The following is a 17,006-nucleotide window of genomic DNA, read 5'->3' as shown; positions in this document are numbered from 1 at the left end:
ACTTTTGTTGTAGAAGGAGTAACTGCCACTTGCTTTAGGCAAGTTTGTGGTTGGTTTTGCCCTGATTAGCCTAGCTGGTCCATACTTGTTTTTCTAACAGTGCTGATCAGCCTTAGCTCAACATAACACGCAGATGACTGTAGCCTTAGTCTGTAGGAGTCAGGCAGCTGGTGAAATTCTAACTGAGAAATGAAATCCTAACTCTCCAGAAATTTGGGAAATTAAAGGAGGATAACTTTGATGACAGATGCTGAAGATGAAGGAACTTTGAGAGCTGTGTGATAATCTGTGTTTTATTTTCCTTTGATTGGTAGTTTTTGAATGATTGATACACATGTGAGTTGTTAAGCACTCTGTCATTTTATGAATTATCCATATTAAAATGTATAAAGGTCAAAATGATAAACAAAGCTACAGAGAAGTTTCATGCATTTGTGGTTTAGGTTACTTTTATGAGTTTAGGTTGCCTTTATGACTTATGACCTTCACATGCCCTTGGTCTTGCTCCCTACCAGCAAGTCCACATTAGCATCAATAATATTAGTTTATCTTTTGGTAGAAGACCTTATCTCAAAGAGACTGGACCAGAGCTGGAGGCAGGGTACTCTGAGAACAGACACCTGAGACTTTTTCTGGGATTTGTATTTGTGTTGGTTTTTTTGCTGTTATGTTTTTTTTTTTTAAATTTGTTTTTGTTTGATTTTTTTTTTTAAACCCAGATATCATATTTGGAAAACTTAGGCAATCTAAGTTTATAGTAGTAAATAGTACTACCACAACTGGTGATTGTTTTAGTGTTTCCATTTTTAAGTGACAAATTTTCTTTACTCTGCTCATCTCTGTAGTCTTTCCACATTTTTGGCATTCATGCTGTTAATATTTTAGGTGACTGTGACTGCAATGAATAGAACAGGTAACCTGTCTTGAGGCTGTTAATTCTTGCTCCACAAACTGTCCTTATGACAGGCGAGCCCTTCCCAGCCCTATTAGTGCTGTTTGCATTATTAGTAGTTGATACTAATGATGAAAACCAGGTGCCAGTGATGGAAAAGGATGTTAACTCTGCATCTTATTGCATACCACTGGTTAATTACATTTGATCTAATATAGAAAGAAACACAGTTGAATATTATTCAGACCTGTAAGATTACCTTTTTGTCAAGTGCAGTGCTTTGCAGAAAGCTAATAATGAATGTACTCCAGCACCTCTTTTGGGTATCTAGGGCAGGATTGTCAGGCAGCAAAACAGATTGATCAGGGAGGCAAATAGTTAATGTTATGTTGTAATTTGAAGAAGAATCCTTCAGAAACTGAGCATTTTAAAGCTCATTAACTGCTTTTTGACCAACATATATTATCTGATAGAAGCTGCCAGAATGCAGAATTAAATTCACCTGCTAAGGTCCAAGTTTTGGTGAGCTGGCAATAATAGTCCTAGAGTTGTAGTTATCTGTAGAACTATTGTTAGATTATATTGAGATTAGCCACAAATAATATAGTTGAAACTTGATTGTGTCTTCTTTTCAAAACAGAAATATCAAAGAATAATTTTACTTGAAGGGTATTAGCATTACACTTAAAGGGTGCATTCTTTAAATTATTTTCCAGTCTTCAGGTCCCACTGAATCAATCCCATGTGAAGATAATGTACACTGTAACTCTTAATGTCTAGTTTTTAAAAAAAATTCCATCAGTTTAAAAATTTCAGGGCTTTTAAAGGTTATTTTTGCAATTATTGGAACCTATCAGAAAAGTAATACATGTGCTTTTTACAACTATGATTGTTATGCCTTGATGATTAGGGTAATTGAAGGATTGAAAGAGTAAACTAAATTTCAGAGCTAGAATACAGAAGATGTTGTGTAGCTAGATGACCACAGTTATCTGCCAACCTTACAAATACGTGAAAGCAGAGTTTGTTTTCCCTCCTCCTACAGAAGAGGAGACTGAGGGGAGACCTCATCCCAGTCTAGAACTTCCTTATGAGGGGGAGAGGAGGGGCAGACACTGATCTCCTTACTCTGGTGACCCGTGACAGAACCCAAGGGAAGAACCTGCAGTTGTGTCAGGGGAGATTAAAGTTGGATATTAGGAAAGGTTCTTTCACCCAGAGGGTGGTTGGGCACTGGAACAGCTCCCCAGGGAAGTGTCACAGCACCAGGCCTGATGGAGTTCAAGAGGTGTTTGGACAATGGCCTCAGGCCCATGGTGGGGAGGGCATTGTCCAGTCGTCTTGGGGGGTGGTCCTGTGCAGGGACAGCGATTGGACTTGATGATCCTTGTGGGTCCCTTCCAACTCAGCATATTCTGTGATTCAGATGTTTTTGTGTAATTAGTATTCTAAGTATCAAAACATGGCTTTTGAGCTAAAGAGCTGTTGAGCAAGTCTAAAATATATAATTCCTGAGCAGTTGTGGAACTGCACAGGGAGGGAAGTGTGGGGAATCAAAGTCTGAGTATTTCCTGTATAGCTGAACAAATTTCTTCAACTGAAAACTTTTAGAAAAGGATGAGAATAGACATCTCATATAGTTGAATTTCGCTTCTTGTTTCCCCAATAGAGTTTATTATTTCTCTGTTTATGACAGTGATCTTGTTGGTACTTCCTTTGTAATTGAAATTTGATTTACTGGAATTCAGATTGTTATGTAAAATGCCAGTGACCACAGATTTTTCAAGCTCTACACACTGTTTTGCATTTATCTTTTCACATTTTTCAGTTTCTGTAGGTGAATACTGCCTGATCTTTATCCACCAAGGATTTAAAAATGTTTTTTTTTTCCTGTAGCCAAGCTTCATTTCTATCTGACAAGAAAAGTTTAAACTTAGTAGGAAATGTAAAGTTCAAAGAAGGTTCTGTGGCAGGTTGGTGTCTTTTTTTAGAGCTGGCTTTGCAAGAAGAGGAAGAGAAAAAATTAACTAGCAGTCACTGTGCTTTGTTTTTCATTCTGACATTGTGTACTGGGGAAAATGGCTGTAGATTTCAGAATAAGGAAAGGCACACATTTTTCTTTCCTGATGATGTTTGCCCACTACTTAAAAATGCACTCAGTCAACAGGGGAGGAGGCTTTCACCAGGATGATCCTAAACCAAATGCCAATCATCTAGCTAGTAGGAGGAAAAAATTCTAATTGTCTTTATATTTTAGTTGCTATTTCTTATCCCAACTTCCCTGAACTCTGTCAGCCAGTAGAATCACCATTTTGGGGGGGGTTGGGTTTTTGCTTCAGCCAATGGATATATAATTCTGGGAAGTTATCAAAAGTGCCCACTTCATCAAAGTAAAGCAGTAAATTAGAGTAGTTTTAAAGAAATAAATTAGAGCAAATTATTCAGTGTTGGAGTAGCTTGAGCAGCATCTGACTACATCTTTCGTCAAAGGTTGATGGGTGTTAATCAAAATGCAGGTAACATCTCCAAAACATGAAAGGCCATCAGCAGGATCATGACACAAAGATTCTATGTCTGTACATGCAACTCTGGTTTGAAGGTCTGTGTTCAAATGTGTAGACATGTGAGAAATAAAATCTCCTGTCTTAATGCCTCTTGGCAGTGTGTGTTTATGGTGTGGCTTTGCTTTTTTATTTTTGCACTTCTTTTACATCAGGTGCCCTCTACATCTGCTTAGGCAAGTCTGGGTCTGGTGTGGGCTCTTAGTGTGGGAGAGAGACTGGGATGTTGCCTCATATCAGTAGCAGGGCAGGAGTCTCATTTCTTAAAAGATTTAATTGAAAGATATGTCCTGCAATAGCAGTCATGTGTTTCCTTTGTTATGTGACTTTCCTGTCACATCTGTCCATTGCTTGACCTGATGTGTAGGTCTTACTTTAGGATAGAAGAGGTCTGAAAATTAGTACTACTGAATACAAACAGCAGACTTCATTACTGTTGTCATTTTTCTCTGCCTTGGAAATAAAACCTATTCCCAGTCTTCCCTGAATCCTTGGCTGCTAAAACCTCTTGGTCACGTATTTTATTATTGTAGTTCTTTATCATGTTTGACAACTACTATTTGATGAAACATCGCTGATTTAACAGATCTTTGACAGAAGAAACCTTTAAGTGAGGCACTGGGTATGAAAAGCCATTAGAAAAACACGGTATGTAAAAATACCGCGTCTGCCTGATTCCTTCTCTCAGCCCATTGTGCAGTCTGAATCTGACTAGAGAAATCTTCACGTGTTTGGGAGAAGAAATTTTTGAATAATTTCACATTTCCATTAAAATAGTTTTTGTCACTGACATCAAGTCAGCCTTCCTCCTTCCTGTCACTTCACCTGTCTAAGACTGCTTGCCATTGTGTGTCAGTCTAACTGGAAACTACTTTCTAAAGATCATGAATTAGTCCCATGTTGATGCTGTTCAAAAGGAAGAAAAACATGGCAACAACAAACTTTATTCAACTGCTTTTACTCTGTTCGCAGACCTAGATCAGTAATTTGGTCTGAATCTTTTCTGTCAAGACTAACTGGTGTGAAGCAGGTTCAGTCTTTTCTGCATTGTGAAGATTATACAACAGGAGTTTTGAGCCTCTTTTGTCTCCATAAAGAAGATAGTGGTGTAAAACCCTTAATGACTGCGAAACTCTTGCAATTTGCTTTTGGTTTTCCATTACATGTAACCTATAGATTCAGTATCTCAGGTAAGAGAACAGACCAGACAAGAATACTTAATTCTCAAGTGTGCAAACATTTAAATCCTGTATCATTGAAATAGCACTTAATAGTTCCTTATTCTATGTGCCTTTGGCAAGTTGATAATAAATCAGCTTTTTCCTCTTTTTCTCTGGATGTGTGGCAAGTGAAGGAAGTAAAGAGAGCCCTGAACTCTTGAAAATTATGGAAGTGTCTTAGCAAAATATGCACAGAAAGTCTGCCAAATACACTTGTTTTTCTCCAGTGTTTTTAGGAAGTTTTATCAGAATGTGTGCCTACAATTCTTTTGTAGCTTTGAAAAACTGGGGCTTTGTGTATGACCCACGATTTGATCAAACAAAGGTGTATGTAATGATGACTAGTGTGAGATCTCCTGGATTTTCTGTTCACTGCAGATTTTGTGGGGTAGTGCAGGTTGTGAAAGCTGTGAGGTGTAATCACTGATTGATCACCCAGCCTTTTTTTCTTTTTTTTTTTTTTTTTTTTTTTTTTTTTGAGGTAAAGCATTAACTTTTTGTGTTTCAAAGTGCTGGATCAACTGGTCAGAAAGAGTTTTTTTGGAATTCTGCTGCAGTTTTGACAGTTTGGGCTAAAAAGTAGGCTACTATGGGATGGCAGGCATGCTGTTCTAATTCATTTGGTGATGTCAGGGTGCTGATAACAACCCAAGCATTGAAGGAATGAAATGGAAGAGCTCCTGGTTACTGAGTCATTAAAAGAAAAGTGCTAGGTCTTCTCTAGTGTCTTAAACACTGCTCTGTGTTTGTTAATCTGGTATTTTTAGACTTTAGTTTGACTGCAATGCCCTCAAAGTAAATGGAAGTCCATTTCTTGGGGGAAAAAAAAAGGTTCAATATTGTTTACCTCTGCTAAAAATGCTTTCCTGGAGGTAATTTTAAGGATTTTATCTTTAAATTCCCATTTTTAAATTAAAATATTCAGTTTGACATCATCATTATTTCCACTGCAACCAAGTGATCTCACAAAAACATTCAGAGGGCAATGCAGCAGAAGTAAATTTAATGTTTTAATGAAACAGTTATTGCTTTATGCAAATATCTATGATAAAATAGACTCACGGATGATAAGCCAAAATCATTCAAGCTAAAATCAGAATAGTTTGTAATTAAAATGCTGAAAATGTTTCCACAGTTTCTTAAGGAGATGAGAAGATTTTAATTATTGTTGTCAGGTATCTTACAAGTTAGGTGTATTATGGAGAGTTATTGTGAACTTTTTAACAATTTTGACTGAGGTGTGGCAGGTCAGTGGCAGATAAACCCCTAGGATTACAGTGACAGCATTGCATAAAAAAATATAGGTCTTCACTGGTTTATTTTATATTCCTGCATGAAACTGTAAATTATTTCCAAGTACCCTCTTTGATAGCTTCACTTTTCAGTTCACATCTTAAGCAAGAATGAAGGTCACACAACCAGAGTGTCCTGTGGCAGCTGTGTAATCTGCTAATATTTAAACATCAAGCAGTTGTTTGTTGTTAATATTGAAGGTAAGAATTGTGAAATAAAATGTTAAACTGCCTTTACTTTGTACTCCCTGTCTTCAGGGAGATTATGTAATAAGTTTAAACGAAAACCCGTATGGTGCTAGTTGGACAAACAGTGATACCCTTGTTTACAGGCAAAAGAGAGTGTGTTTGAAAACACATACTTTGACATATGTATTATTTTGAGATGACAGGTAAAAATCTTCAAGGGAGAGAGATACTTTGTTAATGTGAAAGTCCAGGTCTTCCATAGCCAGAGGCTTATTAACATGTTTATGTGGGAAAGGTGAATAGTTACTGTTACTCAACTTTCAGAGACCATGGCCATGCTTCTCATGACCCAGTATGCCACTGTGTTGAGTGCTGTGTGGATAGAAAAAAGAAAAATAAATAGCATTGTTTTTTTGTTTCAAGTAGGAAAATGTTACCTTTTGCCCAAATATGTTCTGGAATGCTCCTGTTATTTTTGTTAGCTATGGGGAAGGGTTCCTGACCACAGGATTTTAGCTTTTCTTTGAGTCTCACCATTTATAGCCTATTAATAACTTTACTTGATGTGTGTGATGTTGTTTCTCTTATGCAGGTGTCATTTGTTCTTTTTAAAGTTGTAGATTGGATCCATACATGCATAAAGGTTTGTGCCCACTCCCACACCCTTCCCAGTTCTCTGAGCTGCTGAGGTGTAGCATTTTGAATAGAGCTGAATAGATGGAATTGATTATAAACAGGATCTTGAAAAGTGAACTTCTGTCTTCAAAGAAAGAAACACAATACTGAAACAAACCACATTTACCTGTCAGTTATTCCTACATAGTTCCTGTTGTGCCATTATTGATCGAGTCGTGTAATATATATTTCATAACTTTTCTTAACTTTTCTTCAGCACATTTCTTTACCTGCTCATTCACAAGCATGGTGTTACAGATTACAGATTACTCTAGCAACAACTTAAGATGCTGCCTATAAACGTTCCACAAGTTTACGTGATACAATTTTTTGTTGCATTTTATGATGATGATGATGATGATTATTATTATTATTATTATTACTATTTTGGTGGTAGGTTTTTGTAATTAGCAGTTATTTAAGAGCAGGTCATTCTGGTTATCATACCCCTGTATGGCTCTGTGCCAGGTCTGCTTTCTTCAAAAGGCAGCAGGTTTTTGTTTATTGCTGCAAACAATCTTGCTCACTCACTGGGACCTTGTGTTGGCATCTGGAAGAGAAAATTATGCAGACACCTTTTTAACATTGTTCAGGGTGTCCTTGCCATTGTTGATTCTGTAATTCATGAAGGTGTCAGATAAAGCATGGAATGCCTCTTTTTAGGTCTCTGTGTGTACTGTACGATGTCAGGTGCAATTGAGGACTCTGAAGAAGTTCCTTGGGAGTGCATCATACCATTGTTTTGAATCTTTGGGTTGTGACTTTTCTTGGTGGAAGAACCTCTTTAGGTTATTATAGCTGCTTTGTGCTATGGCAGGGGAAAGTGAGTGTTTGGGTGGTGGTTGGGGTCAGAAGCTTGAAGCCAGATGAAACCAGGAGTGATTGTCTCCATTAAGCTGTGAGCTGTTGGGAACCTTGAGCACCATGAGCGTGGGTACCTTGAAGAGCCGTGTTACTAACTGGTATGTTGCATTCAGAGATGGATCTCTCAGAGCTCACTGTTGCCCTGCACAGCTGTGAGATGATGCTTCCTGAAGATGCCACATTCTGAGAGCCATGGTGTTAAATGGCCTTTTGACTTGTCACCTACCCATTGCTTCATCTGGGTTAAAATACATATTTTATGTTAATAACATTGAATGCCAGGCAAGATTCATGCTGCATGATAGTCTGCCAGTTCTCTCTTATAATTTTTGAATGGTAACAGTGTCATTCAGTATCTTCACTGTCTGCTTTCTGCAGAAACTGCTTTCAATTTTGCAGTTGTTACACTGGAGAATTTTCCTATCCTTTGCTTCTTTGGGTGAGATGAATGTTTTTCTGCTAGATGTAAGCCTCTGGAAGACAAATTGCTGGAACTGGGACGACTGTTTTGAAAGATAAACATGAGGCCGTTGATGTCTTGAGCTTATGGTCGGTGCACTGGGTGTACATTAGCATTATTGTTGTAACAAAACATGCCCTGGGAGAATCAAAAAGGAAAGTCTAATCTGGACTGAGATAGCCACCAAATATGTTTTATCAGGTTCATAATTCTTAAATATGACTCTGTTTCTGAAAGGTGTAAGGAAGTAAATAGCAGCATTAACATCTATAACCTCATCCATCTATGAAGAGCAGGAGTGGGTATTTTTGAAACATACCCATGACTGGATAAAAAATGTTTCTTGACCATTCTCAGGAGCTCCTTTGAAAAGAAACTTTTTAATTGAAGGACCTCTAATATATCTTAAGTAGAATTATTCAATTCTTCAAGTGAGTGGTGAGCTCTGGTTTGCTGAGATACACAGGAACATGTTAATGTTGCATAATGGCCATTACAATGTGGCTCACTTGTGTATCTCTGAATCACTGTCCTGAGTAAAAATGTGTTGCAGAAGAGCTATGAGACAATAGGGAATATTACTTTGAGAGAGAAGTTACAGTCACAGTATGGTAACACTTTATGATGGATAGGTAGAGTGATTGGAGAACTGGGCTTTTTCTGATAGTAACATGAAAAGTGAAAGAAGTTTCTGTTTTTAACAAAGTTTAGGTTTTCAGGTTCAGTTTCTTACTGTGGTGTAGTGCATCAATTTTTGTTGCAGGAATGATAGCTGTTGTATCCTTGTCCTAGTCTGGAGGCTGACTACAAATAGTCCAGTTTGTTCCTAACTCCATTTTCTGATAAGTGCTTAAAGTTTGGAGTGGTTTGTGTTGGCCACAGTATGGTGCTTTTTCCTTTACTTAAATGTTTTCACTAACCAATGGCGATGCCTAGCTATTTTTACCTTTGTTAGTTTTACTGTCCTTCTGTTTTCCAGATCTTAAAGTACAAAAATTGTAGAAGTAAACACTCTAAAGGCATTTTTACATAGCATTGATTAGCTAATCTTGGAAATTCTTGTAGCAGTTTTTCTTAAGATATGTACTACTTCCACCTTGGTTTCTGTACCTACTTGGAAGTATTGGACAAACTGGACAAGGATATTCCTTGTGTGTATATAATTGGTGTTGGTCCCTGATGAATTTGTGTGCAAAAATACTATGGTTCATTGGGAGTCTCCTTGTGTGAGAACCATCCTATGAACAAGCCATCTGCATTTGCTCTGGGACTTTGAAAGTAGGATCAAAGCTAGAAGGTAATTGCACAATAAAGTAGGTTTGTTAGCTTTGATTCACCTGGGGGAAGCGAGGCTTCCACCTCCCATGGTGCAGAAGACTGGGAATTGCCCAGAGATTATAATTATGATGAAGTGAAGATGGATGTGAATAGCTTTGCTTGAGATATGCTGTCTTTGTTAGCTAACAATTCATTTTGCTTCACCAGTGTGTGGGGTAGACTCAGCACAACTGTCTAGTTTCAATAGTGCTTGTTCTGCATCTCTTCATTCTCAACCAGTCTGTAGGGTATGAAAAGATCCTATAGAAGATTCTTTATTGTTAATAGCATTCATTTATCTTAGCTTTGCTAGGTGTTATTAGACAAAGGAATGCTTAGTGTAGGGTTAGACTTTTGCAAAGTGTAGTTGGAATGTTTGATTGAGAGGATCAGAACTGTTTTTAGAAAAGAAAGACTGTGCTCAGACTGATCAGGCTGGATGTACCTACCTGCTTGGTAGTTACCAACGTCTCTTGCAGTTCTTCTTAGCCTAAGCCTTTGGGCAGATATGCCAAATGCTATCTGAACTGTATTTTCCTAGGAGAAATACTCAGTTTATTGTTAAGGAGGTCTGTTGAGAAGGTTTTTGATCTGTCTTCAATGCCAGCTCTCCTTGCAGTTGTCTGATTCTCTGCTTGGTGAGCTGGTCCACACATCTTGCTTGAAATCTCCCTTGTAATGTCAAGTTCTGCATAGTTCACTTTCCACTGTAGATCACAGTCAAGTTCTTTTACTGTAGAAGGAATGGCAGTTCTTTTGCTGAGGTGACAATATGTATATTGGACTAACAGAAAATAGTTATTGAGGCAGCTGAAACAAGAGGCAGTGCCCTGCACAGAGGCTGATGCAGAATACTTGTAACTTAGGATATGGGTGTGATGATGGAAAGTGACCAAGGAAAGTGCTAGGTTAGGAAAATGATTATATATGTTAATGCCAGTATAGTCTAAAAAAGGAAGAAAGATGATTCTCATCTACATGAACAGGTTAGCTGTATTAAAATAAAAACTGGAATATTGTCTTAGCATAATACTTCGTGGGTTTCTGGTCTGAATTCAGACTTGGCCAGTAACTGTGCTTTGACTGGTTTCTGATATTCCAGTCACTCATTTAAACAAGAATGTAAGGTCAAACCCCAGTTTGATCTCCTTTGGAGTTGCACATTTGAAGTGTATATGTATACTTTTAGCCAGAAGGAAACATTACAATGATCTAATCTGACCTCTTACATAAACTGGGCCACATGTGTTTGAGACTTACAGGTGGACTCAATAACTTGTGATGAAATAAAAGAATATCCCTACAAGACATAAGGTTTCAATTTTAATTTGAGGTCTTGTAGTGGTATGAAATACATTGCATTCTTCAGTTGTGTTTAAGAATGGATGAACTTCTGAAAAATAATCTTAATTTCAACACAAGTTACAGGAGTATGTGATCACTTGTTGAGCCTTTCATCAAACATCTTTTCTCTGTATGTGTCTGTAGATGGTGTTCTCTAGAACTGAGCAGACCAAGCTCACCACTGTCAGCTGTGCCACAGCTCTGGCTCTCTGCTTGGAGAAGGACAGCTGTCCAGCATCTTACCTGCTCGGTGTCAGGAGGTTTTAAAGATACTGAGGTCTTGGGGGGCAACCTTACCTCCGTTTTTCTTTCACATCTGAATTGTATTCAGACTAAAACAAAAGAAAGAAAGAGTTTTATCTCTTTGTCTTGGGTTAGGCCTTGCTGTTACAATAAACTTTCTAGAATATTGTGGCAATTCCCAAGTATTCCTAGATCATAATCACCTCTTTACTCTGTTCAGATTGTGGCTACTAAAATGATCTTTGCTGTAAAGGTGAGAAGATCAGATACTATATCTTTGCCATTAGATTGATGTTATATTGACATTAATTATGATTTTCCTACTGCCCTTTTTCTTTCTTGCCCCCCCATGTTGTTGTTCTTTACTGGATGGAGCATGCTGTTATTAATCTTTTTGTGTCTTTTGAGACCATGCAATCTTTCACAACCTGTTTCTTCTACCTTGTGTATGACAAATATATTAATAGAATTGGTTGGAAATGTAATATAATCTTCTTTGACTCTCAGTGGATTCTGTTTTCTTGTGTCCTACAGTTATATTTTTATGGAAAGACTCTGCATTTAATTTTGAGTATGGAAGTGAGACTGAAAATGCATGCCTCTGTAAATTGAGGATAAGTCAATAAGGAGAAAAGAGGGCTGCTGGAGAAAATGGGCTGAAATTATGGTCAAGGTGCAAGGGAGCCTGAAGATATGATGAGCTCCAGCATGCAAATCAATCTATGTTACTGTCTCTCACGGAGTTTTCCTTTTTTCTGTGCACCCTTTGTTGAGTGTTGTTGCTAATGGGAGGGACTCAGCATTTTAAGTGCAGTTCTTATACTGCCTGTTCTGTTTCATTCTTCAGATATATTATAACACCCATGTACACACAGTATGTTGCTAAAGTCTTTCAGGTGTCTTCCTTAGGAATGAAAATCCCTGCTGATATTTTCTATACATGATCCCAATCTTCCCTGTAGAGTGTTCTAACTTGATTATAGTCCTGCACTTCAGTTGATGTACTCCGTTGTCTCCTGGGCTTTTTAATAACAAATGTTGTATGTTGGAGGGCGTTCTTCACTGAACCTTACTTAATAGAAGTTGCTGTTTTAAGTGTATCTGTTACATAGTATTTTTTTTAAAGAGCAATGCAACATCATTTCGCTCAGATCTCCTTTATCAAATGCCTTCTCGTGCCACTAGAGAGGTGTTAGGCCTTCCAGCTCGTAGCTGATTTTATCTTTATGGAGAAAAGATGGAAGTAAAATTGGGAAGTCTTTCCAGTAACAAAACACATCACCTGAACCCGGTTATGTGAGTCAGTAAATATCACCTGAGCTGACTGATGGAGAAGCAGCTTTCGTCTGTGGGTCACTTTTCATCAAGCATGCTCCCTGTCAGCTTGCAGTCTTGTTGGCATCAGGTTACTCAGCCTTTCAACTGATGACATAACAGATTACAGAATGGTATGGAAAGTAATATTTTTACCTTTTCTAGAGTGGGAATCTTCTAGTAACACCTGTCATCAGGATCAGTTTTTATGGCTGTGTGTGCAGCTTCAGCCTTGCCTATAGCTGGGTATGGATGAAAAGCTGAATAAAATGCTTCTCTTAGTCACTGGTATGGCTGCATTAATATCTGAAGTTCTTCCTGAAGTTCTCATGTAATGTAATGGAGGCTCTTTTCTTCAATTGGGATCAGATACACCTTTCAGAAAGCACATTGGTAGATGTGACATGGATGCACCAATTAACACAGTGTTAACCATGCCTTTCCTCTCCTGTTTGCTGGGGAATGGAAAAATGAGGAAGTAGACTGTGGGAAATGGAGAAAAGCTGTGGTATGCAGCCACTACTGGGGCTCCCAGTCTGCAGTTCTCCTGTGCCATTCATTGACCTAACCAACTTCAACCTAGCTTTCAGTATTGACGGTAAAAAACACCACTCAAATTCCCCCGTAATCAAGAGGGGGCTCAAAAACAGTAGCTGGACTGTGAGCACATCTCCCAAGTTTCTCAGAATTGGTAATGTCAGTGAAATTAAAGGAAAATAGTGTAAGTTCATGTATCTTTTCCTTTTTTTCCCTGCCTTGGTTTCTTTAGGCTTTGCTTTCTCGACAGTATAAAATTTGAACTTTAAGACAGATAAAATATGATACTGATTTATTTTTACTGGCTAAAGAAGTGTCTTTCCTTTGCTTGTATAGTGGCAAAGTTCTGGACTGAAGCAGCATAGAAATACTGTTTTTTTTTTCTTTCCACAGAGTTCCCAATTGCTCTAAACTATCAGATTTTTACAAACAGGTTAAATTAAATCCCTGCTCACAGTGATTGTATTTAGGACAGCTTGCATTTTAGCAAACACACATTTTTATATTCTTAGCTTCACAATTACACTTTGATTTTTTTGCAATGCTTTCACACAGATTTCTGTGTAGACACAGGATTGGGACTCCAGCTGTGGACTTTGTCAGTTGAGCATAGATGTGGTTTTTCCCTTTTAAAAAACTTACAGAATTTTGTAAGGAACTGTAATCATATCAACTTTTGTAAGAAGCCATAATCATAATCAACTTTTCTTAAAATATTCTGGGTTTTGGTTTGGTTTTTTGGGGTTTTTTTTGCATGTTTTTGTGTGGGTTTTTTTGGTGTTTTTTCACCATCTAGGATGAGGACAAACTTACTGAAGATTTGTCAGTAAGTGTATGTGTGAGGATATAATGCTGTAGTACAGACTTATACAGACTCCTTCTATTTTCTGCAGTAGGCCAGTAAGCTTCCAGAAATGCACTTGGGGTCACATTTGCCTTTGCACTCTACCATTGCTATAAAGAGTTAAGAAAGTAAAGTAGTGTTTTATTGATAATATTTCTGATGTTTAATTAAGTGAGGGTAAGATTGTGTGTCTTGTCCTTTGGCTGTTTATTCCCTGTTACAAATTTTTTGAAAATATGTGTATGCTTGCAAAGTATTTTTTTTTTTTTTAATTTGGAATAAATGGATGTTCTGAATTGACTTGTCAGATGAGGGTTATTATCTTAGCAAGCAAGATTTTATCAAGGTAGCTTGAAGAAGGAAAGGGAAGCTATAGTAGGCACAGGCTGAGGGGACACATCCATTTAGTGCCAAAAGCAGCAAAAGGATTGTATGGTATATCAACCAGGATAATACTGATGAACTTACTTCATAGTGGGTTGAATATTTTTTGATTCAGTGTTTTGAAAAAAAATCTAATTTGGGCTTGTGGTGATAAATATAACTTTCATTTTAGTTTGAACTTCCTAATTTGATCTGCAGAAAAATCTAGATACTCTAGATACTGCTTTCTGAATTAATCTCATTAAAAAGATCTACACTTTAAGTTTATAATGGTGCAATAAGCCAAATAGTTACATTGAAATTCAGTTTTTTATGGAGCTGCTTTCTTGAACAAGTTTGTGAGTCTGACTATTTCATTCTTGCCATTTATCACTTATGGGCTGTGTATGGCACTCTGAAATCTTTAGGTGAAAGGTGCAAGAGATGTAGAAAATCTGTGGTAAGGATAGTATAATGCTGAATCCCAGCAGAGAGGTATGTTATAGAGATGTGCTTCTTGAATGTCTTTATGACTTGTTAATGTGTGCTTGTTTAAGAGTTGCAGGGTTGCATAACGAAAGCAGAACAAAAATATTGAATAACCTTATGTAAGTGTGAAATGGATAAAATTAGTGTGGCCAACTAAAGCTGTGCCTAATTTATCTGAGGTGAACATTTATTTTCATCACTTGTTCTGTTGTTTGTGTTCTTGTTTTTAAATGACACTTTGACACCTTTTGTGTAAGCTATGCATATTAATGTAATTGTATTTACTTGTAGGTGGCTCTAACCAAAAGAGCTGATCCAGCTGAGTTGAAAGCAATATTTTTGAAGGTATGTGTAAAGTAAATATTTTACTCTCTCTGCTTAAATTTTTCATATCTTTTGCTCCTTTATTGCAGCATACAACTCTTGATAGTTTTTTTTCCAACCATTAATCATTCACTGTATTATTACCATGTTAGACTTAAATACCATTATCAGAATTGAACAATGCTCACCAAGAAGTCAGATATATTCCTGAGTGATTATTGTATTGACTCAGAAGAAGTATTGCTGTCTTAGAAAAAACCCACATTGTTCAGAGAATGTGGTAGGAGTTTCATTATTGTTCTTACATGTGGTAAAGTGTTCATGTAGATACCTTACTGTTAAATGATTTGATAAACTTTCTTCTTCTATCCTTGCTATCCTTTCTTCCTTAGGGTTATCTCTGCTTCTGTTATTTGTAGAACTGTTGGGAAGATCACCATGTGAAGTGCTGGCCATATTTATTATTTAACTGAAATTCTTTCTTTGTTGGCCTGCTGTGGAGAACATGCAAGTAAAGACTCACGTACTTGCTTATATACTTGAGAGAAATGTGCTTTAGTTTTGCTGACGACTGGGAGCTGATTCTCCAACGCTGCTCTGTTCTTGTGAGACCCCACCTGCATTGCTGCATCCAGCTCTGGGACTCTCAAGATAAGAAGGATGTGAACCTGTTGGAGCTAGTCCAGAGGAGGGTCAAAAAAAAGATGATCAGAGTGCTGGAGAACCTTTGCTATGAGGACAGACTGTGAATTGAGATTGTTCAGCCTGGAGAAGAGATGGCTCCAGGGAGATTTTGCTGCAGCCTTTCAGTGGAGTACCTCAGTGGAGCCTACAAATAATCTGGAGAGGGACATTTCACAAGCATAGGGACATTTTACAAGAACATGTAGTGGTAGGAAAAGGCAGAATGACTTTAACTTGAAAGAGAGTAGGTTTAGGTTAAGGAAGTAAGGAAGAAACTCTTACTGTGAAGTAGGTGAGTCCCCAGAATAGCTTGCCCAGAGGAGTCGTGAAGGCCCCATCCCTGGAAGTGTTCAAGGCCAGATTGGATGGGGCTTTGAGTAGCCTGGTCTAATGGGACATGTATGTGCCTATGGCAGGGAGATTGGAACTAGATGATCTTTAAAGTCTTTTCCAACTCAAACTATTCAGTGATTTTGTGAAACTGGCTTTCTTTGACCCATTTCCTAAATTTAAATAACTGTGTCTAGCCTTCCTGAGGTTAATTAGTCCACTATCTGGGTAAGTTTGGTATTCTGGTATAAAAAAAAAGAGTAGAAAAATTTGTGGTTCTGAAGAATAAATACGAGGTAGATGGCACAGTGCTATTAGGGAGCTGTTGTATCTAAATTATTTCTGTGGAGGTGTTGAGGGCCTGAGACAGCTCATACTTTTCCAGTTTCTTCCCTCCATCTTTGCTCTCCAGCATCATGCCCCACTCTCTGTGTAGTTCTTGGTATTTTTTCCATTGTCCCTTGTGAGCTATTATTAACCATATGTGTAGGTGTCACAATGTATATTGCCTGTATTTATAGTTTTATTATATACTGTCAGTATTTATAGCTCTGAAATGAGATTTTCAGTTGAGAAAGTCAGGATTTAACTTCTTAAGTCCTGGAACTTGTATCTGTCAGGAGAGCAAAGAGACCCTTGCAAAAGAAGGGGTTATGTGGTTTACGGAGGAACATACTTGAAGAGCAGGAGCACAGCAGCAGAAAAAGCAGACAGGGACTAGACCACTGACCTGAGAAGACAGTAGCATTGAGGAAGGAAATAAACACGCTAGAGAGAAGCCCAGTCCCTTCTGAGCTATGAGGTGATCCTCAGTTGGAGAGTGGGGAAGTTGGTTAGTTGGTTTGCTGAGAATAGTGGGAAAATTTTTTACTACCTGCCCGTGGATATTAATCTCTTAAATTTCTGAAGATTTTCTGAAGATTGTAGCTCCCTCAACCACCTGGTTTGGTGATTGAATGGGTTGTAGTTTAGCACACTAAATGCCACCTCTGACTTCTTTTTCTTCCTCTTTTGCTTTCCCTTCCACTAAAAAGAAGAGACCCCAGTAAAGAAGTAATGAAATG

The 17,006-nt window shown here is 37.8% G+C and overlaps 1 protein-coding gene across 4 annotated transcripts in view; it reads left to right on the top strand.

The window, feature by feature from the left end:
- SLC25A13 (solute carrier family 25 member 13) overlaps positions 1–17,006 on the top strand; it is a 98,949-nt gene that overhangs the window by 8,862 nt on the left and 73,081 nt on the right. For all 4 annotated transcript variants that reach the window (XM_058800108.1, XM_058800125.1, XM_058800116.1 and 1 more), the window contains one exon: positions 14,896–14,949. In XM_058800108.1, coding sequence (XP_058656091.1) covers positions 14,896–14,949 — 54 coding nt within the window. The remainder of the gene's footprint in view (positions 1–14,895; positions 14,950–17,006) is intronic.

This window comes from Ammospiza caudacuta, chromosome 1, assembly GCF_027887145.1.
Source record: "Ammospiza caudacuta isolate bAmmCau1 chromosome 1, bAmmCau1.pri, whole genome shotgun sequence".
NCBI lineage: Eukaryota > Metazoa > Chordata > Aves > Passeriformes > Passerellidae > Ammospiza > Ammospiza caudacuta.
Note: the sequence above shows the minus strand (reverse complement) of the source record. Positions and strands in the feature narration are given on the sequence as shown.